The sequence below is a fragment of the Numenius arquata genome, chromosome 10 (genome assembly GCF_964106895.1).
Source record: "Numenius arquata chromosome 10, bNumArq3.hap1.1, whole genome shotgun sequence".
Lineage (NCBI taxonomy): Eukaryota > Metazoa > Chordata > Aves > Charadriiformes > Scolopacidae > Numenius > Numenius arquata.
In genome coordinates this window covers 42159019-42185309 of record NC_133585.1, presented here as the reverse complement: position 1 = coordinate 42185309, position 26291 = coordinate 42159019, and the positions used below count along the sequence as shown (strand labels likewise).

General features: G+C 39.9%; 1 protein-coding gene across 6 annotated transcripts in view; it reads left to right on the top strand.

The window, feature by feature from the left end:
- The window catches only part of APBB2 (amyloid beta precursor protein binding family B member 2), a 180463-nt gene that overhangs the window by 115130 nt on the left and 39042 nt on the right, over positions 1-26291 (top strand). For 4 of the 6 annotated variants that reach the window (XM_074155295.1, XM_074155293.1, XM_074155294.1 and 1 more), the window contains 5 exons: positions 2585-2647; positions 3078-3163; positions 3285-3345; positions 18760-18906; positions 23357-23484. In XM_074155295.1, coding sequence (XP_074011396.1) covers positions 2585-2647; positions 3078-3163; positions 3285-3345; positions 18760-18906; positions 23357-23484 — 485 coding nt within the window. The remainder of the gene's footprint in view (positions 1-2584; positions 2648-3077; positions 3164-3284; positions 3346-18759; positions 18907-23356; positions 23485-26291) is intronic. The other 2 variants (XM_074155296.1, XM_074155297.1) reach the window with 1 other exon arrangement.

Below are 26291 nucleotides of genomic sequence, written 5' to 3'. Positions count from 1 at the left end.
TGCAGGTGATACTGGTTTCTGTCCCCATTCACTGCATTGCAGCCTACCCCAAGTGCTCCCCCTCTCCCTCCCCATGAAGGATTAACCTGGACATCTGTGGTACAGCCAATCACTTCACAAAAGATGAGGAATTTGATCTAGAGTAGGAGCTCCCAAAGGCCTTTATCCCGGCGCTACCCTTGGCAGCAGCAGTTGTGGTGGCCAGCTTCCAGCTCCACGTTGGACCACGTTTGAGCTGCATACTGCTGGTTCCCTCAGTGCTCTTTGGAAGCCTGTGCTCCAAGATAATCTGGTTTGGGAGGGCTGGTTTAGCTCATTCCCACATGCTGGAATCTGTATTGCTTGCTCCTGAAAAGCTTGGGGGATATAGAGGTTTCAGGCAGATGAAAGAGTATAATCTAGGACTGAAGACCGGCACAGGTAGCAATTCGTATCTGTCTCAATAGGCTTCTGCGAGTCCATAAAAAATACTTTTGTCTTTATCACATTTGTCTGTGAAGCATCATGTGCTAATCTTGAGATGAGTTTATTTGGGCTCTTTTAGCTTTTGAGTTTGTCAAATAAACATTTAGAAACATCTCTTTTTTTTTTTCCCCAGAGTAATGCCTTTTTACCCTTTGTCTTGTTTCCTCCTCTCTTTTTCTGTTTTCTTTTGTATTAATTATTTTGTGTCCCTGTCTCTTAAATGATGTGATATACAGAAGCTTTGCTTTGTTTGGTAGAATGTGGCTCACAGCTGAGGGCAGTCAACAAAGAACAGATCAAGTCAGCCATTTTTATGTGGAAGCTTGCTCTGGATATTTAGCATAAAGAAAAGCAGTTACTTACTGTTGTTGAGCAGAGAATCTGAAAAAAAGGGGTTGGGAGGAATGATGCTGTAATGCATACAAATGGCAAAAAGGGTTTTAAAAAGGAAAAAATGTGAAAATGTCTTCTGCACAGGCTGTAAGGCAATTTTTCTTTCTCAAGATAGTAAATTTCAATCCAAGGCAATTATGAGTTAAGCATTGTGTGAAAATCCTGCAGATTTAAAAAAGATGCTAATAAGTGCTAAATAGGAATAAACTGGAACATTCTTTCCCTTTCTTCCCCTCCAAAGCATGAAACGTATTTTGGTTTTGCACAGCTGATTAAATTTGACTTTTCTCCTGTGTGTTGACAAGTCACTTCCTTTGTGAATCCTCATCTTTTGTAATGTTCTGTTCCAAATTCTAGAGATTTTTGTTGCCTTTTGTTGCCTCTTTCCTGTTTCCTGTGCAAAGGAAAAGCTGTGGGGTTTAATTTTCAATAGGAGCTTCTTTGAGACCATGGCAGAATTCGGTGATGGTAGTTGTGTCTTCTTATAGCCTGACTCATCCCAGGCCTGGATCACCTCTAGAAGTTCTTCTGTAGGTAACATAACCAGTGGCAGCTAATAATTAAAGAGAAGGAGCTTAGCAGGAAAAGCTAACAACTCAATTGATTCAAAGGCATGTTAGGGAAGACTTACTGCTGGGAGTTGTTTCTCACAAATAATTCTCCAGTGGGGATGTACTGAGAATGCTTCTGAGGTGGGTTGTCCACCCTGCAAATTCATGCATTGGGCCATATTAATAGGTACCACTTCATCTTGGTGCTGAGCTGGACAACCTGGGAGAGTTCATCTTAATAGGGGCTGCTAATTACAGGAACAGTTGATTTGGTGAAGCTACAAAGAGGTGGCTCTGGGTCTCTCAGCAACCAAATCTTGTGTCCCACCTGGCTCTTGCACAGGACTGTGGGGTTTCTGTCCTCGTGGGGAAGAGGAGAGGGGTAACTCCCACACCAGCTGCTCCTCCCAGGCTTTACAGAGAAGAGTGAGCCTCAGGTTGCTGTAGTGCTAAATGCACTGCTGCTTGCTTGGTTGTACCAGTGAACGTCTCTGACAATTTTGAGAAACTTGAATGGAGGAATATGAGAGGGTGGGTGGTTTGCTCTGGTTTTGTTGTTTGGGGTTTTTTTTCTGTTTTTTTAAAAAAGCTGCTAGACTTTACAAAACTACTTTTTCAGCAAGAAATCTCTCTGTACTCCTTATTTCTTCTCTTTGCTGTCCTTTTCTTGTGCTTTCTCTCTAGAAATATTTAGTTTTTACCTTGTGTGTATCTGATCCTTGTATATATATCATTGTGTTTCAGTATTTCTAGCTCCAGTAGTGTTAGGGTCTTAACAAAAATGCCAATCAAATGGAAATCCTAATGTTTCCACTTAATTGCTGTTTATCAAAGGCTGTAGCAGCTGTGGCCAACATTCATATTCAGATTCATTTTGCTTGCTTTTAAGACCATAGTTAAAGAGTAATTTCATTGTCTGTTCCTAATTTATATTAACTTTCCTTGTTTCAATCATTTGTTTTGGTAAGTAACTGTTAGAGGCATGTCTTCTCTCCCCTTTCCTCCAAATGCCATGGTATAGTGGAGTAATTACTTAAGTTTGAGGTGATCTGTTCCCTAACCCATCCTGTAAATATCAATGCTAACAACAGTGTCTTGTGTTTTTTTTCTTTTTCTTTTTCTTTTTTTTTTTTTTATCAATGTGCTTCTTCCTGTGTGAATAATTATGTGTCTAGAAACAGCCATGGAGTGATTTTGCTGTACTGAATGGGGGAAAGATTAATAGTGACATTTGGAAGGCAAGTATATTGTCAGATTTTAGAACCTTTAATACTATTACCCTTGTTTTTTGCATGGCAGTGGCTGTTTTTTTTTTCCCCTTTTTATTTTTCCATGAATGTCATTCATAACCTAGGCCAAAGTGAATGGGGGTACTGCTAGGGATGTCTAGCTCACAAACATGCTGCCTTTTCTGATCTTTCCACTCGGAATGGATGCAGTCTAAACTAGCAGGACAACTGCCATGACGTAACGAATGAGATGCCTGCACTGAATGAAATGCAGCTTGAGAATATATGCATGCCTCTTCTCAACTTCAGCCAGAAATACTATCGCTTCTTTACAGGGAGGATTTAATTTCCCTTTGAAATATGAAATAACACAGTGGTGTACTTAATACTATATTCGTAGCGCTTGATACTGTATTAATAGCACTGCCTTTATCTCTAGGATCTGCACGCAGCCACTGTGAACCCAGACCCAAGTCTGAAAGAGTTTGAAGGAGCAACGTTGCGCTATGCCTCTTTGAAGCTCAGGTACAATAACTTCAGCAGTCTCTGTGGAATGACCATCTCCATTTTGTGCCGTCTTGTAATTTTTATATGATTTTAAGATTGATTTTGTCTTTTTTTTTTTTCCTTCTTTTTTCTGTAACAGAAATGGTCAGCAATCTGATGATGATGATTCTTGTAGCATCAACAGTGATCCAGAAGCCAAGGTCTGTAAGAAGATCTACAATGGGGTAACAATTAAAAATTTGCATTTGTAAACACAACTTGCAAGGTGCAGAATGTCTCCTAAATCTTGAGATTAACTGTACTCCTCCTCTTGGCACAATGTAGATTGACCATGCAAGACTAATTCCATCAAAGAATTTGTAGATGTAAAGCTTCATTCAGTTTGTTCAGGAAAGTGTGACTTATTTTAAAATCACGTAAGCCAAGGGGAATTGAATGTTACAGCTCAAGATTCTACTGTCCAACTGTAATAACTGACCCCTTGCACAACTAACTGAGTTTTCTGTCCTGAGTGAGAGAGTTGTTTGTCATGGCTGGGTAGCTTCCTGGGGCATTCGGTGACAGAATTTGCTCTTTATTCTCAAGTTGGTCCCTTTTTTCTTGTTTATGTGGTTGCTTGAGCTTGCAGCTAGTTACTCTTTAGAACAAGGAACTTTGTATTTTAGAACAGAGAATGCAACCTAGTTTGAGGATGAAATTTATAGAGAAAAATGAGATCGTTATGTGAACAAGCACCATAATTAAGAGCCTCTACTGTTGTAATCTAAGGTTTTTTAGGAAAAAGAAGCAGCAGAAGGTTTTGAATGCTTGTATACGTATCTCCAGATTGTCTTGCTGATGGTTTTGCCTTGTGCTTGTATCCATTTTTAAGGATGTATGTGAATCTCTATAATTGGAAATCCAAGTAATTTACATAAGTGTTTTAGCTGTGCTGTACACCTGCAGCGACTGACAGGATCAGAAGCTACTTATATGCAGGAAGACAGTACATAACAGAGTTAATAATTATAATAGCATTAATGATATATTTTAGGAGAGAAAGCAGACTGATCAGGGTACTTAAACTTCTTTGTCATCTTGATTATTTGGCTTGTGGTGTTTAAATCAGATGTGAATAAATGTGTTTTGCTTGGCAGGCTGGCAGTTAAAAAGCAAGGGTTTCAGCTGCTGTCGTTACGATGACAGGCACTAAATACCAAGCACAGTAAATGGAGTTGGAAGAGTGATGAGCATTAGGTACCAGTCCTCTGAACCAGAAAGCTGTTCCTTTTGAGATAAGCCTTATGGTATGGAAAGCATTATAGGAGGCAGCATTTTGATATGTCTGAGTCTTTCCCCGGTGATCTGCACTGGGTAGAATTAGGAGCCCTGCCTGCATGGAGAACCATGGCGGTATTTGCGCAGATGAATAACTGGTGTGTCATCATCTCCCTTCCCTCTCTGGTTTGCTGGTTAAACTTCAAAATTTATGGAACTGATACCCATCCAGCATCAGGGAAATGGGTCAACGCCAAAAGCTTGTCCTCTTTTGTCTATCACAGCCGGTTTTGTTTCTTCTGTTTAGGCAAAACCATGACGCTTAAACAGGTAATCAAAACCGAGCGCGGAAACATTCACAGAAGTGACTGAGAGGAGCAAGACAAGAAATAGAGGAGAAACTACACGTGTTTGGGTTTTCTTTTTTTAAGTCACTTGAGTCAAAGCACCTTACCTGCTGTCTGTCAGTGCCGTTGTGCTGGGGCAGTAGTGACCACGTGTGTGGTCCTGTGGGTGATGCTGGTTTGCAGCAGGAGAGGCTGTGGGCAGAGCAGTTCGGTGCGTCTGCCTCTGCCCCAAGGACAGGACGAGCAGCTGCTGCGTGGCCCTACCTCACGGGGACAGGGAAGTGGTCTGGAAACAGCAGGGAGAATCTTCAGCTGTGGAAAATGCTCTGGGATCTTCAGTTTTCACATGGATGGGAAGGAAGTGGGGTACGTGTTTTCCTTGGTAGCCCATTTTACCCAGAATATTATGAGACTGAAAGAAATTTGATAGGATTTAAAACTGATGACCTGATGAGACTTGGAAAATTAGATTATTTTTTTTTTTAGCCTCTTAGGCTCTTCTCTGCCACGTGACGTGGCCTTAACTGTATTTGATTGAAGCTTGCTTTAGTGTGGCAGCAAGCACATACTTTTTATTAATTTCAGTATTAGAAAAGGAAGCTTTTTTAACTCATTAAAATCTCTATTGGAAGAGTTTGTTAAAATGAACCTTGTTAGAGGTATTTTAGAGATCTTAAACCTATTTAAACCTATTAATGACAGCGGCCAGTACATTTGAAAAAAATGAAATTAAAAAATTAAATTTCCTCAATGGCCCCGAGTAATGCTGTCTTTCATCAAAGGGAACGGTGCCACCTTGTGGAAAGCTGAAGTAGTTGTCTTCCCCCAGAGTCTGTCAACTTCTGCAAAGATTGTAGCACTGCAAAAATGTCAGTTTTGGGAAAAGTATGTCATATAATTCATGTAATTCTTGTAAAAGAAGTGAATTATGCAGCAACACAGTTAAGCATTCAAAATTGTCAGTAAACAACAAATGTTTCTCTATACATCATGTGCTTAAGATGCAGTTCAGAGCTCCATACTCGTCGCATCTTGGCGCAGGTTATCTGCGCAAGGCCATAAAAGAGAAGGGGGAGAAAGGGGAGAATAATTACATCCAGCTTCTTGATTTCAGTAATTTATTTTGGTAGGAATTTCTTGAAGAGGTGGCTCATTGCACTTGACAAGAATCCTAATTCTGCATGTGAAATATGCACAGGTGGAAATGAGTTTTGAATTGCTATTTCCCAGGAGACAGATCATAACCTTCCTGGCTAATTTATAGAGCAACCTGTGCCTTCCTAATTGAGTTTCAAGAGAGGTAAAAAGATGCTTTTACCAATCCTGGACTGTAAATTCATCTTTTCACGTTGTTGTAAAATATGAAGGCTGTGTGTGAAAGTATAGAAAGGTGCTAATTTTTTTTTCTTGCTGTCATGCATAGAAAGGGAACCTCCTGGGATACCTGTCTCTGTCCCTAGGAATGGGATGAAAAATGGAAAGCTTATGTGGCCCAATTTCTCCAAAATCTTTTCAGAATTGGCCTCTTTGGCCTGACATTTGGGCCCACCTTTATTCTCTCCTTTTAAATGTGGCTTTCTGCTAAGGCTTAATTTAGTCTGTGTTAAGCATGGATTTTCAAATTCCCTGTCCACATTAGCCTGTTCAGCAAAGCTTCATTTTCCATCCTTGCCATCTTAGAGTAGTTTCAGCTACATATCGATGTCTAGGAACGGGAAGAATCTATTTATACCTGCGGAAGTACTAGGCAGTTGATCCAAAAGTCTGTTTTAAACTTTAGAAACCTGTAAATGCTCAGGATCTCAAAAGAAAGGAAGAGAAAGGAGGCTATTTCCAAGAGGGCTAGAGGTAGGAGATGCTGATACTAGGGATTTAAATTTAATTACTTAGCAGTAGGTGAATGAAAACACAGTTGGGGACGTGGGAGGTGAGTTGGTGATGAACTCTCACGGATTACCTGGGCATTAGGGATTAACCAGTTGGGCTTTTTGGAGTGATGTGAGGGATGTTTCTGAGAAGCTGACATGTCAGTTTGGTTCTGGCTGTCATGAAAGCGGCCTGTAAATAGTGCTATCAAATAATTTTACAAAATACCATATGCCCCAAAAAAGTTATTATTCATCTCTCAGCTACTTTTCTTGCTGTGAAGGCGGGTTTGTGTGTTTTGGAGACATTCTGCATTGCATGTTTCTGGTCTTCTCCAGAAGCAGATATCCTGGCTAGACACAGGACCATTAGTTAATAATCAGTGTGTCTCCTTGGTGATGGAGATGAGTCTGATTTCTGGTCCAAGTGAAGACTTAACCAGAAAGTAGGAGCTTTTCCATGTCTAGTAATTCCAAGAAAGGATCAGCTTTTCACACTGAAGTCCATAATTCTCTCTCACAGTCAGTGTAGCTTCTGAAATTATTGATGCAAACAGGGAGTATTCAACTTTTTCCAGCAGTTTCACAGTTCACCTCATACTGCATATGATCTTCTCATGAGCACACAACACACTACAAAAAGCCTCAGTTCAATTCATTTCGAATTAATGGACTCAATTCAGTTAGTTAAATCTGAGGAGTTTATTCCATCTTAAATCTCCTTACAAAGATAAAATCTAAAAGAAAAATTAGGCACCTTCAACAGTTTTTCTTCCAAAATGTTACTTCTGCTTGATTTTGGAATAGGAATTTGTTTCTTTCAAAAACAATCCTTGATTTTCATTCCCTACAAAGTAGGATCTGTTACAGAGGACTAGAAGAAATCTTGAACCCATTACTTTACCCTTGTAGGGAACCACAATATATAATCCCATGTATTAATTTCAGGTTTCTTCTTAAACGTTTACTGGGTTAGGTATTTTTTTTTTTGGCCTTGACTAGTCTTACTGACAGACTAATTCAAGCGTTACCTTCCTCTGATGGTCAAAACCCTTTTAAACTAAACTTTTTTAGGCCGTTTTTTATCCTCTTATTCTATTTAGCCATCTTCTAGTGCATTTATAGCAGGCAATTATGTCTCTTCTTCAGCTTTGTTTTGTTACGGTAAACAAGCCAAGTGCTTTTAATTATTCATAATGAGGGTAGCAGGGTTGCCATCTTCTTATGAGTCCCTGTTTCCCTGACTGTTGTAGCAACTCTGTGTTTCCTGTCTTTAATTTTTAACTGTGTGTGATCAGAGTTGTTACTCTGGGTGGAGTTTTTCTAGTGTCTTGTAGAGTCGCTTTAAAATGTCCTTATTCTTTATTGGAAAGTTCTTGACACATAATTTCATTTACTTTTTCAAGTCCTGGGTAGGTAATCATTTAATTGCAACTTAAGCCGGAATTATAATTTGTGTTCATAAATTTGTAAGAGTGAGTGAAAGAAAAGTTCTGGTTGTCATCTCAACAAGTTGAATAACACCTTGGTCAGGAGGCGGGAGTTGTTTTGTTTTGTTTTTCAGAGAATCATCTTGCCTGTAACTGAAAGTTTCTTGTGAACAGCAGAATTTTGTATTTTGGGGATTAGCCTAAACAGTGTGTACATACTTCTTTTAACACTAAGCTACTGCCAGTAGAAAACTTAAGTGCATCTTTGAAAGCACTGCATTTTGCATTGATGATATGGTGTGGAAATGTAGGAAAGCTTTCACAAAATGCAGGAAAGCAGATTATGCTCCGTGCTCATGGATCTTCCTTAAATGATGTTTTTAAGTATTTTAAATCAAAAGGACTACAGAGTAAGAATTAAGTAGTTTTAAAAAAAAAATTGTTTCCTTTTGGTTTTGGTTTGTGCTAGCCTTTTGGAAGGAAGAATGATAATCTGGGAATAAAATCTTTAAAAAAAAAAAAAAAAAAGCCAGCCTAAAACTGAAATAAACATTGTAGTGTTTGGGGTTAGGTTTTTTCCCTTGTTTCTTTCAAACACAAAAAGGTGCCCTTAGGTTTTTGCCCCCCTCTAACCATCCCTGTAGTCATTTTAGCAGCTTTCAAAACTATGAGTCAAAACACTGATTGTTCCCTGGATGTTTCAAACAGAAGATCTAAGACATGTCAGTCTTGACAATGGCTATAGTACAGCAAACGTTTCTCCATCTTTCCATCCTTGCAGCCTGTGGGTACCAGCGGTGAGTGATATGGGGACGGCAGTTTCTGAACTGGTTGGTTGGTTCTGGTTCTGGCTGTCTGCCACGAGCAGCACTGAGGCACCCTCCCAGCTCTGGAGACGCTGCAGGTGAATGATGCAGGTGCTCGAAAACATTCAGCTTTGAAAGCGGTTTTAGAAACAGCAGACTGAAGCACTAAAATACATCTCCTCAACAAATTCTTTTTAAATGGTGTTCTTTTTGATATTGTACGTTAGAACTTCTGGAGAGTGTGTTTGCTCATTCGTTCTCTCTCCATGATTGATACTTACTGCTATTGACATCTATTGTGTCATTAGGTGATGTTATAATTGATAATGTCATGATGTGAGGTACATCATAATACAGATTTTCATCTAGAGGATATTTGCTTCAATCTTGTCCCTAAATGGAGTCTTGTTTAGTCAAATAAGACGATTAGTCCAGGGCAGAGGAAGACCTAGTGTTTTTCCCAAATCTAAGCAATTTTTTAGTAGTATACAGAGTTAAAATATGTTTAATTGTTATAATATATGTATAGTATAAATATCTGGGATAATGTAGTTTCATTTCTTAAGCCCTTCAAGATTTATAATTAGATCCTGTGAAATATTACATGTCTTTCACTCTTAGAAATCCCACGTATCTCTGGGATCTAATTAGGTGCAAACCTTCCGTGCAGGATGAGGGTGACTGAACAGCAGGAGAGATGTAGCAGGAGCTTGTAGCTTTCCTTAGAAAGATATATCACAAAGCCATTCCTCACGTGAAAGAGAATGGAAACTGCTTTAAAATTTACCATTAATTTCCATGTTTGTAATGCAATAATTATGTCTTGAATGTAGGGCATTGTAAGTATTTTCTTAAGATATACCATACAAAAGATTTGCATTGGATTGCTGGATTTCTACAGGGTTGGGAAAAGAGAAGATAAAATATAAGAACCTTTTTGTTTCAAATCCGATCAAAATATCTTCTTGGCCTGTAAAGCTCCTGTACTGACAGCTGTCATGATGCTGTTTCTTCCACCTGTTAAGAAGAGTTTTTTATGCCTTCAGCAGGTCAAAGGCCAGTACCATTCCATACTTTCAGTACCATTTTTCATGGAGATGCACGGCGCAGTTTTTCTTGGCTGGGGTGTGTATTACAGCATCTCGCTGTACACAACCGCTTAACAAGCCTGGCTGGTGTGCAGAATACAAGAGAAACCCAGCTGCTGCTCTTAGAGACAGCCTTTTTCTTGGAAGAAACTGCACTTCCTAATATTTTAAGGGGTTTTAATCACAATTTACTCAATGCTCTGTGGTGCAGCGCAGTGGACTTTGTGGGCCAGCAGTATTTTGTGTATGACTGAGGAAGGAGCCCTCAGGAATGGACAGAAACCAGGGGAAGGAGCAGTCTTCACCATACCCATGTCCCGCAGGCAAAAAAGCTCCTGTTGCCCTTCTGCAGACCCATGGATTTGGTGCGCGGCAGCTCCCAGTTTCGCTCAGCCTCTGCTGGTGTTGCTGACCCTCCCCACCTCGCTGGCACCTTTGCTAATACACTGCAGAGGTAATCACAGCTTGCAGCCCTTCGTATTCCCCCACTGGAGAAACAACCATTTCACCTTTAAAACAATACATAGCCTCTGTCTGCTCCAACGTTAGAGCCGCCTGTTAATCATGAACTGCTTCTTGAATCTCTGGTCATTATCTGGCTGCTACAAATGAGCTGCACGGATGATATTTTTGTATTTCTATTCAATTATTTATATTAGCTTGCCAGTTTAAGGTGGCTAGTTCTAGTTTGCAATGTCACAAAGTCTACCATTCTGTTGCATAGATTTTTTTTTTTAATGAAAAAAAAAAGTAGAGCACATACTTACCTGGGTATATGTAAAATATGTATTTATGTATGTTATATATATATTCTATATAATATATACACAGTTTGAAAACAGCATGATGCAACCTTGGTGGGTTATTTGTCCATTGTGGGCCTGCTGAAAGGTATGTTTATGAAGGAAGTTAATTTTAAAAAATCAATTAAAATAGAACATTGTGTTGAATGACAGAGCAGTATTTAGATAGCTCTAGCCAGCATGTATATTTATTTTGGTATGAGTTCTAGCTCTAAATTTCGCTTTGAAGGAACAGAGGTCTTGCTTGGCAAAATTTCCTGCATTTCATCAAAGAGAAAAGTGACTGGGAGGTAATATTTACCTATTAAGAGATTTAGAAACATGAGATATGCAGTACATCATAATGTCATGTTGCTGCTACATGGGTATGCATTATTCTGTATGCTTGAAGACGATCACTCCGTGGTCCTGCAGGGAGGCAGCATGACAATAAGTAGGTCCTCAAACGTGGGAGTCCCACCAGGGCTCAAGATTTCTGGACTTGGGATTCATGTTCATTTGAGTCTTTTTCAAAGGGTGGGAATCCATCAAAAGTGATTTAACTTCATTGACTTTGGATCCTGTCATAAACAATTTCTGCAGAAAAAAAACCTGCTCTTAACAATGTTACTTCTAAAGAGACGTGAAATCCTGACTCTAGTGAAGACAGAAGGTTTTTCTCCATTGATTCAAGAAGGTCGAGAGTTCACCTAAAGGCTTTTTTTTTTTTCCCCCCTTTTTTTTTTATTTTAAGTTGGATATCATGCATATTACCTTTGAAATTATGCGCCACAGTACTAAGTAAAGTGCTGCTGGCTGCATTAGAACCACTTACATCTGTCAGCCTGCAGAAAAGCCCTCATCAGAAAAATACAACATCTAAGGTTAAAGATAACAAGTGCAGAGCATTAGTTTTTGAGAAATAAATGCACACATTCTTTCATGCCCTGTAAACTCCTGCAGTGCTTGTCTTTACTGACAGAGCATATGTGTGTTTGTTGGGGTCATTTTTGTATGTTGCAGAATAATGAAACCTGCTTGAGTTCCTTGACACATAGACCCTAATTTGAGCATCATTGCAACAATCACCCTTTATTAGTTCCTGGTGAAAAATATAACTGCCTTTTCTTCACTGAGGAAGCATGTTTTTTATTTCACTGTATTAAAATGAAACCCAAAACACCTTTAATAGCTTAAAGCAAAGTCCATAAACCAAGCCCTTTAGGATATGAAGTCAGGGTACCTGCGAAGCATTTAAAATCAAAGCCTGTTCTTTACTGAGAAGACTGGAGAAAAGAATAAGGTGATTTTAATTTCTTCTTCAGAACTACATATAGCAAAAGGGTATTAGTAGAGAATAATACAGTCCGTTCCATTTTTTGCTTAATTGACTAGATTTTTTTACTTGAGTCAGAAATACAGTAATGAATAAAAAATTTGGATTAAAAGAAATCTTGAACCAGCACAATGGTCCTGCAACACTTTCATGCCTTCATAAAGCAGATTTGACCTCTGGCTGTGAGCCAGCAGGAACCACTGAGACAGACGCATTAAACTCGAAACAAAAGAGGGACTTCTGTCATCCTGTGCATCGGAGTCTGTGAGTCTGGAAAAGATGAAACTGTTGTGTCTTGGAGAATGAGTGAGGGACTAAGAGCAGAAAGTTCAATATTGACCTGCTCTAGAGGAGTAATTTATTATAAAAGTTATTTTACAGTATTTGTAAAGCCCTCATATTTTATTCCACAGAAGCTTAGTTTATAATCATCTACTTGAAATAGTAATTATCAGTGGATTTCTGAATTCTGTTGTGACCTGAATATCCGTGAGCTTATTTTTGTATTATTTCAAATAATAGAACACGAACTGCAACAGAAAGCTGGAAATATTGAAAAATCTTTTTAGCACTTTTTTGATTCTGCATCTTGAATTTTCGTAGTCAAGAATTTTTATGTGACAACTGTAAGTATTTCCCTGAGAAAATGGATACATCGCAGTCTATTCATGTCAATTAAATGAAAGTGTTTGCTTGTTCATTAATTGCATAAGATGCCTTTGTTCTTTTGTTACTCAGTTTAGCTTTGATCATCTCCAGTATTTTCATCTGGAACCAATGCAAGCTTTCTTGAAGCGTAGCAGGTATATATACTGGAACATACTTCTTTCTTGGAATAGAGTGGTTATGTTTTATGATATTTGATCTTCCAAAACATAAAATAGTATGATAGTTTGTTTTATTTTAAAAACATGAAAGAAAATGTAAGGGAGATCTCCAAGAACGTGTTGGCTGCATAAGAAATGGTTAATTATGTGACCTACATGCTGTGTCTCAGACACCAGCCTGCTCAGTGGTCTGTGATAAAAGACCTTATTAAATACTGTAATGATTTACGTATGTCTGCAGACACATATAACCTTTAAAAAGGAAAAACATGAAGCAAAAGGAAACTGCTCAAAATCAAGTCCTGTAGGCTCAGAAGAAGAAATTAGTAGCACAGATTTAAATCATCAAGGCAAACATACTCTAGTGAAGATGTTCATAGTGGCTACCAACAGCTGTGCGATCCGAAAAACAATTAGTCTGTGGTTTTGTAATGTACATTAGTTTGTTGTTCAAACTGATGTGCTAATCTGTTTTTTCCCTGCAATGGGATCTTTTCTACCCGTGCCCTTATGATCCATCCAGTTTCCAATACTACTCTGCCATCAGTCACGTGTAATTGATCTCTTGTCCTCTGTCTAGTAGGGGATTGTATTTGCTTTGGTTTTCTTGATTATTTTAAATTATTTTTAAGGTACGTGCTTAGTACTACATGAGGCAACAGCTAGAGTGTGGCATTTGCTTATGTGCAGAGATTTGGCACAGTTCTGCGTTCCTGTCAAAGCTTCTTCCGGAGTTCCTCCTGGAGAAGCTGCAGCAGAGCAGAACCCTACCCTGTGGTGAAGGTTTAGTGGTGCCAAAGAGCAGAAGTGTGAGCCACGGCTCATTCACTCCCTCAAACCGTAAGCTCCCCAGCTTTAGGCGATGTTTTAGATCAGAACTGCACTGCGAGGGAGGTTTACAGATTTTTACAGAGTTTGGATTTACAGCATTTATGAGTTTGGTTCTTTGGCTACAGATCATTAACCCTGAAACATTAATTGGATTTGCAGCCATGCAAACATATGTTCCCCAGGGTTGTAAAACTGAGCAGTGATACCTGTGTTTTCATTTCTGTTCACCTGTCTTTTCATGGGGCAGTGTGTGATAAGGTGGCCTTTTTCCCCCGTGTATTTTCTTTGCACGATGTCCTTTGTAGCCTCGCAGGAAATGTGAAGTCTCCAGTCGAGATAAAAATACAAGATTATTGACATAACCATGGTTTTAAAGACATTTTTTCATTCACTTCTCTCAGATGCGCAGTGCTCATGGTAGTATCTTTGATCTTCCCAATCCCAAACAGCAGTGATCCAGATACAATATACAGTTCCGAAATCTCTTTCATCCTGCTGTATTTATCAAGTTTCTTTGTTTTTCTTCAAACCTGTTTTTGTTTGCCAGCTCTTGGGAAGAGTCTGGGGACAAGCAGATAGGAAAATCATGTTTCACTTATCTTTATTCAGATATAGTTATTTAAATCATCGTTTTTAGAGTATTGATTTAAGATAAATCAGAAGGTCTGACCAGGCACAGAAAACAGTAAGATTTTATTTTGTAAGTTAGTACTAATAATGTATAATGTGATACAAGGGTTATTTGTTTATTCTGTAACGGAGAAAAGAAATCAGGTATACTACTGTAAGCCAAAGGTTGGTATCTGGATGACTTGGAAATTATGATGGGCCAATAGTTATGATTTGCCAGTAATTATCTGTGAGCCTCGAGTAGAGGTGCTTAACCAACTGGCATTTCCAGGAACGTCTGTTTTACTGAGCTCATTGACTCTTAGTCAAGGAGAGCCGCGCTCCGCTTTTCAGCTTGGCTTGTTTTGACTCTGGATGTTAGTTCCAGGAGAAAGGAGGGTGCATTAGCAAAGCTCTTCCAGGTCAAAGGAAGCACTTTGTCTCTTGGCTAGTAAGTGTTGTGGGTGGGAGCCGGGGAAGGGTGATGCTGTATTACTCTGCTAGAGTCCTAAGCAATTCTGCTGTCGTGGCTAACTCAGCTAGCCCTGGTTTAAGAATTAGGTCATACCTGATTGGAGACACTGGGTGGATTCTTTCTGCTGGGTTTTGTGCTCTTTTGTTTTAAAAAGAACCTCTTTGAAGGGGCGGGGGAAGAAACCAACAATAAAACATGAAGTGGATCTTTTATAATGCAGTCGCTGGCGGTATGCAGAAAGACACAGACACGTGTGACACACTCCCACCGCTCTCCCACCCCACAGGGGTGTGTATAGATACTCCTTCTTTACTGATAATGAACAAACCAGGGTATGTATCATGTGTTACTCGGAGTCCTCGTATTTTCTTGTGCTGAAATCTGCATGGAGCTCTGCCATCATTTCGGAGTCATGCCAGCATGTATATTCGGTTAACCAAGAAGTAGAAGTTTTTTAGTCTTTACGTGTTTTTTGAACAAAAGAATGTTTCCTGCATGTGTATACTCAGGTACATGCGTTGCCTTGTGGGTCAGGTGTTGAATCTTTCTGGGGTTTATTGAGAGGTTTTTTTGTTTGCAGTCTTTGGGAAATAGGTTTGTTTTGCTGAAGGTGTTCTGAAGCATTTTGTGTGGGTTATGGTGAGGGCTTCTTGTAAAACACACAAACAAAAACTTGCCAGGTGCTAGAACCCAACGGGGTTTCTCACTGTCTGCCTGGCTTGAAAGCACCAAGAGGGAATGAAAGCAAGGAAGGAAACCAAGCCTATCCATGGAGGGGAATAGGTGGGATGGACAAGGTTTCCCTTTCAGCTCCCTCTGCTGTCACAACAGTGGGCTGGGAAGGGAAAGAAATACAGTGGATGCCTCCACTGGGGAATTTCAAACAGAGACTAATAACGGCCAGGAAAAAAAATACCAAAACAGTTCACCATCTTTACTAGTAAGAGATTTACCTGCTGTCAGCTTGAACTGATTGTCTTACACTAGGTTTTTTGCCTTTTACTCTGTTCAATGCAAGGAATATATTTATCTTTGTGTTTGGGAAGCAGCTAACAAATTGCAGATGTGGTTGATATATGAACGGTAATGAGGAGACAATATGCTTGTTGTCTTCACCTCTCGTAAGATGGTTTAGAAAATATATCTCTCGGCTAGAATTCTGTTATTCAATTTAATATTGATGTACTTGTAAAAACACCGTTTCTTCTGGCACAGTAAAAATCTGTATTTTAAAAGCTTGCAAAGATAAATATTTAATACCCCAATGGGCATCGCAGCACTTTCAGAAAGATTCATGAGCATCTGATGTGCCAAAAACAATTCTGCAATCTTGAGATTAGATGACCTTAATAATTGCTAAAAAATGGGTATTTTAGTATCTCATGTAGCCCTGAAGTGAAGAGCACCCCTGAGTGGTGACCTCTCTTTTGTTTCCTCTTTCACCTTCTCCTTCATCTCCCTTTAAATTCTTGAAAGTTAGTGCTTTTGTGGGTTTCCAGCGGAGCTGGGTCAGGAAGCAGCAGTGTAGGAGAATTTGCATATTGGTTTCCTTGCTTGCAAAGCAAAAAATAATTATAATAAAAAATAATAATGCTTCCACAAAAAAATCTGGAGGCATGAGAGGCTTTAATTTTTTATCCACGCTGACTAAAGGGTTTCACACAATTTGCAGAGTGCATTTGCTGTCTGATGCCTTAGATGAAATGCATCATTAGTGACTTGTTGGCGCAGGCACCAGGGGCGCGAGAGGCAGACCCTCAGCTGGGGTTTCTGCTTGGCCAAGTGGGCTGGATGGGTGCGTTGTGCAAGCTGAAAGAAGGCTGAAGGAGGAGAGAAGTTTTAAAGGGAAGGAAGGAGAAACTCATTAATCTTTTTTACCCACTGGTGAATTTTATTCCTCCCTTAGTTTGCCAAAGTTGACATATCATGCATATTTAAAACACCTTGGTGTTTTGGGGTCTTTTTTTGAGGACGGTGGTTCCCAAACGGCACACCAGTGATGGTGCATGAGCTTGATCTACTCACTGACTTCACAGCAGTTTTTAGAAGGCAGCAAATGAATATTCAGTGCCTGCTTTTGAACTCCGAAGCTGATTTATTTACTGTATCTCAAGAAGAGGGATTAATTGGTAACACCAGTTTGGACTTGCTGTTGCTGCTCATGGGCTGTGTGCCCATGTGGGCAGGGTCCCATTGGAGGCAGCAGGGTTCCCAGTTGTCACTGGTGCCAGCTTTCTCCGAGCAGCTCCCAGGATCCTTGCCTGCTTTCCCAAGACCCTTGGGATGCTGCTGGCAACGAAGAAAGCTCTGTGGCACAAGGCTGGACAATCAGTGTTGGTCTTTGCAAGGTCAAAATTGCACTGACTACCTAAGAGGGAACTGGATTGACTGGGACAATTGCAAGTCAGTTCACCGGAACAACACGGTATTTTAGGACAGCAAAACATTTCAGAAGAAACGCATGAATAACACTGAAGCAAGCAGGGTACCACGGACTGAGCACTAATTGACATCAATACGTGATCCGTCTTGACAAGGGGAGGCTTGAGGTGAAAGAGATGTTATACGATGGCAGATTGTCAGTTATTAATTGTAAATTTTCTCACTTCAGCTTTTGGAACTTGTGCCTGCCGAGTCCTGTGCTTCTGTAGGAGGCATCATGGCTAGCAAGGAGGATCTGGGTGTAAGAATTGAGTGCATCTTGATGTCAGTGATGGTGCACTGTCTAATCAGTGACTCAAGCAGAGTTGCAGGGAAACCAAGCTCGGAGATGGGATGGCATTTTATTTGGCTTTGTTCAGTAGCAGTGCCTGTTGCTATATTAAATGCTTAGAAGAGAGCAGGAATTTGGTGTGGGGTCATTCAGGAACTATTATTGCTGAACCTTTAGGGGCCATCATAAACGTTTGGTGTGCCTGTTAAGGAGCTACACCAGTAAGACTGTTGTGCATCCTTCTCTGGCAGTGCATGGCAATCTGTGAATGAGATATACCCATAATGTTCTCCAGAGAAAATCCTGGTCTCATAGACAAACTCCCATTGACTTAGTGCAAGGTCTGTATTTCGCCCACCATAAAGCCTGAGAGCAAATGTGTAGGGTTTTTTTCAGAATTAAAGTTTTTTATTCTTTACCCTAGTAAATGTTGGGTAGAGATGATGCCACTCGATTTCTTCCATTTTGTTTTGTTTGCAAAAAGCACCATATGTGCAAAGTAATGTCGCCTTGGCTTGTTCTGCCAACTGAGTGCTCTGGTTGGCTAAACATCCTTCTGCTAAAAAACTGTATAATTAGATTGTTTTATTTTAAAGGTCATTTTTAATTTCTTCTAGAAAAAAACCCCCTGCATTCCTCTTAAGATATCTTGTCCTTTTCTTAGTGCTTTGAATTCGTTATTGTTTGCTAGCTTAGTTAAACTTACTGTAGAAATGTTTGCTGTAATCCACAAAAAATTTAATTTTCTGGTTGAAAGCCAGACAGATATAGCAAGTGAGTGTGAATCTCACAATGGATGTAATCCAGTTGTATTTTCTTTCTTTTCAATTAGAGCTCTAGATACTAGCTAAAATTTCAGTTCTACTGTATCTGTATTTGTGCTTTTTCCTTTATTTCTCTGTGGTTGTGTGTCCTACTATTTACTGCTCCCTTCTTTCCTCCTTTATATTAACAAAAGTATTTTACTGTAAAGAATTTCTTACCTCCACAGCTACCTTCCCTGGCAAGTCATGTGTTCTTCTTTGTTCCTTTGAATGTTTTCACTTTGCCATTCTCAAATTCTATTTTAATTTATTTATCTTTGAGCGTAAGCTCATCTACAAGGCCTTGATTTTGTTCTCCTCCTTGCCAGGGTTCTTTAATTTTTAACTGACTGTTTTCTGTTGCATGACAAGATTTCCGTAGCTGGATACAGCAGCATAATGAGTGCTCTGATACATGTTCAGATATTTTCTGTTTTCTTTTTAGTGCTTTGCTGTGCGATCTTTGGGCTGGGTAGAAATGGCAGAAGAAGATCTCGCTCCTGGAAAAAGTAGTGTTGCTGTGAACAATTGCATCAGACAACTCTCTTACTGTAAAAACGACATCAGAGACACTGTCGGCATTTGGGGAGAGGTAAGAAAGGGGGGAACCTTGCTGGAACATCCTTCTCATGTCATAAAACATCTTGAAATAACAACTCTGTAGGCAAATACATCCGTGCTGTGTGTTTGGGACTTCCCTATCCCATCTGTCACTGCTAGAAAATGTAAAAGGTTTCAAAGAAAGTGTTGACGGAAAGCGTTCCAAACTTTTCAGGACAGCAGGTGCCACAAAGACATCATCTTTGCATTTACACCTATATTAGTGCACACCTGTGCAACAGTGTTGGGACAAACTGTTGAAATCAGTGGAAGTCTTTCTCCTGACCAGAGGTTTGAGAGCGGTGCTTTGGAACAGCATTTTCACACATTTCCCAGTGACAAAAGGGTTTCAAAGAAACCTAGACTGGTGTGACCCAAGCTCCTAAAATGTTTGAGAAAATGGAGACTGATGGGTGGACAGATGGCTTATTTTAAGATGATTATTTTATCAGTGTTTCAGAAGGAAATTAATTTTATGTCATCAGTCTGTCTGTTGGTTCCTGTCCAATAACTCTTGAATCTGTTCACCAGTGTCATCCAGTTTTGAAGGATGCCAAATTTCCACACACTGAGGGGAAAAACAGAGCCCAGCTCTCTGCTTTCTTGGTTTGGTGATGGCTCAGTACGCCTTCATCAGCTGAACCCTGTGAGCTCTGTGCTTCTTTATGAATTGACAGCGAAGCCAGGATAATGCCATGGGAGCTCAGGGAGAAACATGAAAGAAGGGAGAGATGCTGTGGTGTGGAAAAGAGGTGTGTGCTGGGCACAGACGAAGGAGTGGAAAGTGGGGGCGGATCACTAAATGAAACAAGAGGAAAAGGAAAGCTGGGGTTATAGTTGTGGGATGCACAGAGGAAATAGGAGGCAAATCCATAGAAGAACATCTTCGTTATTTGATTGATCATGGAGCAACTTAAACTTCAGCCAAATCTTATTCTCTACCTCTCCCCTAAACTGTTTTCAGGAGGGTTCCACATATGTGGGTTTACTGGCAAGATCTGGGTGCAAAACTGACATAAGAGTGAATGTTGTTACCTTCACTGTGTGATCTAAGAGAAGCAGAACTGCCGAACAGAAGAGGAATTAAAAGAAAGACTTGTCTGTTTCAGTAAAGATTTTTGGAAAAATATCCTTCAGTCTCCCAAGTTATTGTTACAGTTTAAGGGTTGCGTTCAGTGTCCTGGCAATAACCGTAACAAAGCATATACGCTTCAGAGGAGCAACTGGGGGAAAGTGCCTGTTTAAAAATGAAAGTGATCTTTTAAAGGACACAATTAGGGTGCCCTATCTATTTAAAGTCATTTCAGAAAGAGGTTTTTTTAATGTAAGAAATGTATGTACATATAAATGAACAAGATAACATTGATCTCCTTTTACCTTGCTTCCGGGAACAGTTTTATTTAGTTAGTGTAGCTACAGAAGCAATTAGAGAGGTGTCAGTCATGGACCTTGGACTTACTGCTGACCCTGGAAGGGAAAAAACCACTCTCTTTACACGTGTGTAATCCCGTCCATTTTTCAGATGACAAAGTTTTGATCAACTTAGAGCATGTGATTTCAAAGTAAATGATACATTTTATTTTGGTTTCAGAGTTAATGTTCATGTTTCTCCATATTTCTCTCTGTCAGTCCTATTGCTCTTTGTTGGAAAGCCTTCCAGGGTTTCAGGCCAAACCGGTGAAAAGTTTTGGTCCTCCTGAATGGAAGTTTTAATTAAGAATGCTAGTCATAAAAAAAATTAAAAATAAATAAATAAATCAGCCTGACAAAACAATAGAGACACTGTGCTTGAATAGGTAGCCCCTGAAGTAAATTGTCTTCTTGATTTTAAAAGAAATCATTACAACCACATTTTTCTGCTGGCAATGTAGTGCTTCAAGAGTGATTGCAAGAGGCACGTTTTAGAGAGGAATCTGAAAAAACTGGGCTAGTCACTGACATATCAGATGGAGCACATACAGAAGAAACCTGTTATGAAGCCAGAACTGATGACTGCAGATAGAGGTTTTAAGATAGCCTAAAGATTTATTTTAGCTAGAATGTAATGAAAGTGAAATTGGGAGTAGGACCATCCCCAGGTTTTCATGATTTAGAAAAACCAAACCACAAAAACTCCTCACACTCTGGGTGAAAACCTGACCCTGCAGAAGCTTTGTCACTGGCTCTAATGTGGGATTTCATGCCCTCCGCTCCTCTCCAAAAGAAGTTCCCTGTAAATTTCTAACTTCCACGGCTCTATAAAATCTTAAGAAGAAAAACGCGACTCATCTGTTTGTGTTGCTACTTTGCCATGCATTACACTCTTGTACATTACAAAATCACTTACATGAAGAAGATAGGTTGGTGGTATTGACCTGTATACCACAATATATAACACTTCCCTGGGTATATAACACTGTTGGGACTGCGCCTTTCTTTCCTTATTCCCTTTCCCTGCGTGGCTCTTCCAGTGAGAGCCACCTTCATCTTGGACTATCAGGTCTCTGCCACTCTTCAGCAGTATGAGACAGTGAGGTCTATCTTCAGGCTTCCAGTCTGTCAAAATAATTTCTTCTTGCCCTATGCAGTGTTTTCATCTCTAAAGTAGCTTTTGTATAATAAGGCAACAAAACTTAGCCAAATATATTGCTTCTGGCTGCGGCCAAGCTATCCCTTGAGCATTGCAAGGATAATTTCCTGTGACTTATGTTGCTTATCTGCCCATTCTCCAATCTTTTCCAGCTAATTTGGATTCCATTTTATTACCCTAATCCCAGTCTATTTTGCATGATGAACAGATTTTACCTTCTTACAATAATTTCCTCCTGTAATAAATATATAAGTAGAAAATGGGTCCAAAAAGCAATCTTTGTGACACTTGGTAACGTTCTTCGCACAATCTGTTTACTGCTTCTGACCTCCAAGCAAATTTCTCACCCTTTTTCTTTGCAATGACTCTGTTTTCTGTTTGGTTTCCTTTGTCACCTGGTCTGCCTGGTGCTATCCTGGCTTCTGTGTTTTATTTCCCGTGTTTCTGCATGCCGCAAGCAGCACAGTGCGGCTGATTCACGCCATTTACACGCACAGCCATCGCAGCTACGTCTGCTTCTGCTTCCCGAGGAGCAGCCTATGTATCTCCAGCCTTGCATCTTGGCCACAGCTGTACTTTTTCCATCAGGCAGAATGTTCTTGTGTTGGCATCACCTGTGTCCCCTTCCTCTCCCACACCCCTCTTGGTGCACAGCTGTATGTCACAGCTCCCTTTTGAGTCCCTGTAAGGAGATTTTGGGGGGAGAGAGGTGGTCGGCAGCACCTGCCCTTTGCTGCCTATCCTGGAAACCCTGGAAGCAGGCCCTTCCAGGGTGACGTGAATGTGAGTCTTAGACTCAAAATTAGGTGTCATTTAAAACATGAGCCACTGTAATCAAGCAGGAAGAGGGATTCTGTGTCGCTGAGGTGAAGCAAAAGGTCATTTTTGAAACGTGTCAGTAGGAAGTCAGCCCCTTCCCATTCTTTCTGTTCATTTATAGATTCTGGCACAATAGACAGGAAACAAATTACTCTATATTTAGCTGATGCCTCCCACCTTCTTATTATTCTTATCAGCAGGAGCTTGTTTTATCTCTTGGCAATAGGTCCGTGACCATTTCCATGGGATCCCGCGGTCTGCAGAGTAGATTTGCAGCCTCTGAGAAGGGAGCTGGTAGCTGTGACAGAAGAGGCAGCAGACCTTTTGCAAATCCTATAACCATAGGAGGAAGATTAGCATTTGTGAATTAGCATCAAAAGGAAAATTGTCTCTAAATTTGTTTCCTCTAAGGGGAAAAAAAACATTCTGCTTCTTCTTACATGCCAGAAGAATGAGGGAGAAAGCCTGGCTCCAGGATTCTCCAGTCACCGGCAGAATTCGCATTCATGTCTTAATGCTAGGTTTTCCCCTTTAATTAATCTTTCTTCAAAGAGTATCCTGTAAATCCTTTGACACTTACAAATTGCTGTCTGTTCCCACAACCTATTGGTTGAAGTTTGTGGAAACAAAGCATATTGTTTGAAGGAAAAAACTCTGCCTTAAGAGTACAGGTTCTGATGCGAACCTTTACTGTTAACACAGTTCTTGACTTCTATTATGTTTGGAAGAATTTACTTGAGAAAGGATAAACACGTAATTTGTGGAGTAACTCAGTAGCTTGGGGTTGAATGAGTCAAACAGTTGCATTTAAAAGACATCAAAGCTTTTTGTGATTGGGATCATTTAAAAATATAGTAGTAGCAAGATATTATCTTACACTATCTTAGATATTTTTCACACCAGAAGTAAATGAACGTGTTTTCAATTGCTCTTGGAACAAACTGAAACTTTAAGTAAAAGGATGCAAGTCTGAACAGCACAGGCATAACACCTTGATCCCAGGCAGTCTGAGAGGGGGATGTACTGTGTAACTGTACTTTGTCTGGAGTTGCAGGGCAAAGACATGTACCTTATACTGGAAAATGACATGCTGAACCTGATTGACCCCATGGACCGCACAGTTCTTCATTCGCAGCCCATTGTGAGCATCAGAGTCTGGGGCGTGGGGCGCGACAATGGCCGGTGAGTCTCCCCTCTCCTTATCCCTCCTGACTCGGTGCTATTTCTGTCTGCTGATACAGAGTACACGTGCGCCCGGAGCCACTTTGGTATCAAAGCTATTTATTTGACTGAATAATTGTGTCCCAGGGGCTACGAGAGGATGGGTAAATTCTTCTTCTTGCTGGTGTTACTTTTTAAAATCTCTGCTTTTGGTAGTTTATCACTTATATGCTGTTTTGCTAAACCTGTATTGAGCAAACCTTTCAGATTAATTCAGCCAGGTGCATAAAACTGCACATGCAGCACTATTTTGTTTCAATTACTTTTTAATATAAAACTGTTTTTTCAAATTGTCCTGTAGTATGTTTTTCCTGGCTATGTGAAAGCATGTCTTCCTGCTGGTCCAAGTTAAATGTGCTGCTTACACTCTGACTGTATGCATGTTTTTCCACTTTCTTGAGATACTGGATTTGATGGAGAAAAAAGTTGGATTGAGGGAAGAGTAATGGTTTTAAGCCATTACAACTACTTAATAATCTTGATGCAAGAAAGTTCCTAAGGGTGTTGCAGAAAACTGAGGTTTGTCCTTGAAACCAGACTGCCTGCGAGCTGAAGTTCTTCCTTGCCGTAGGGAGCAATCATGAATGCGTGCTAAAGGCCTTCCTGCCCCGGAGCCAGTCTTTCCTTCACTTTCCTTCCTGACTGGTCTTCCTTTGGTAGCATCCTTCTTTGTCATGTAACACTGCTGTGGGAACAGCGCTGTGAAGGTGACTTGATTAGAGCGGGGCAGTGAACTGTCTCCCTGCTCCATTCAGCATTTTGATGTACCCAAAACGTGGCCGTTCACACTGAGTAATTCCAGGATGTTGGGACAGTACCCATCCTGGCACATGGGGAGTACGGATCAAATAACGCTGACGAGCTGCTGCTTTTGTGTCCATGTTTGATTATTGAGATATTTGCAATAGTAGGGTTGTTTGACTTTTGATGGGAAATGTCATTTTGGACCCAAAAAATCTTTCCCAGTAAAAGATTTTCTGAAACTTCTTTAATACCTCAAAGTTACCTATTATCTCTGAGATGACCTTTAAAGGTTTCTTTCAACCCAAACTATTCTATGATAAGTGTTTCCGTTTCCATCTTTCTCATTTTTTTACTTCTTTAAATGGCTGATGGTTGGAGTGCTTTTTTTTTTTTTTTTACTGTTTTTCACTTCCATTGGTGCAGATTTTTGACATCTAAAAGGGGCAAATCCATTTTGAAATGGTAGGAAGTAAAAAGGTTTTAACTTATGAATAAACCATTACAGTGCTTTGTTTGCCTCGGAGAATGAGTGCATTGGACGTTTCCCTTCAAGTCAGATTTTGTGGTAGCTTGCTTTGCTCAGGAAATATATAGAGCATCTTAAGGAGCACCCAAATGTGATGCAGCTTTACAGAGGAGAGGAAGCCTGCTTTGCTTTTTGTTAATTTTTTTTGAAGCATTTATAGTTCTTTTTTCAAGTATTTAAATTTTTTGGAAAATAATATCATTCTATTATGTTGTTTATAAAATAAGATAATAAGTCACATTTCTTCAGGCTGGTTACCTGCTTCTCCTAAAGACAGAACTGGTCATAGAAACATCAATGTGGAAAGGTGACATTTGAGAGGAATACACCCTTTGCAATCATGTGGCACCAAGAATGTCATAAGCTTTTGGTGAAGTGTATCTAGGGGTGGGAGGCAATAGCAGACTCTCCTAGAGGAATGTAAGTCCAGAAGTACAAGATTTGGTGGGAAAGATTGTGTGTGCACAGGTCGTTGTGTCTGCTCTGAGCTGTGGAACTGCCATGGTATCCCGCAACATTTACCAAAAGCTTCGTACAAGGCACAGGAAATTGCATCTCTGATCCCACTCCTGCCCTTTTTTATGCCATATCTGGGGAACAAAGATGAATTTCAGTTCTGTTGAGACTTCTGCAGAAATTCATGTTTCTGTTAAGAAGTTATGGAGTATGTGGGAGAAGAGCACATACAAATTGAAAACAAACAGAAAAAAACAAGAAAACCCCAGACAAACTGAGTGTTCTCCCTTTTGGTCATAAAAGGTAGAAGCTTCCTCTGCTGTTTTCCTGAAAAGAGATTTTATTTGTGACATTGACAATAGAGAGAACATGGAAGAGCAAGCAAACTAATCTTTTCTCATATTTCTACCATCAGCAGTGGGAGTTGGCCTTTCTGTGATGAAAGTGAATGTTCATTGTGTCTAGAGATCACCACTTGTAGTGAGTGGTTGCTATAAATAACAGCAAGAAATAGTTTATTGAGGGTTTAATATATAAACACAATCAAAACCAGCCTTAGTATTTCATTTTCTGGCACAATAATGTTCTTAGCCACTTTTATTGCAATCTGTTTTTTTCATCATAAGAAGTTTGGTTTTAGAGCTTTCCTATTTTTGGCCCTTTGTAAGAATTTTGATAGATGCTTCTACAGAAATTTTGTGTCCAGTCTTTCAGGACTGGAGCCCACTCTTTTTGAAATTGAATTTGTTTAACATTTTATTGACCCATTTAAAAAATAAGGTTGTAGGAACAGCAGTGTAGCCATTATTTGTAAGTAAACTCGGACCGCATGTGATGTTAAATAGCAGAAGATCCAAAAGACAAGCAGAAAGAACAAACTTACAACTGAGTAATCAGATGTACAATGTGTTTTGGGCATAGAGAGGTTCAGTATAGGAAACATGTTTTGAAGGGCAGCATAAAGGATGTAGCACTTGCTGAAGAAGCACTAACACACAAGACAAAAGCATTTGGTGACAGAAGAACCTGAGCTGAGAAAACC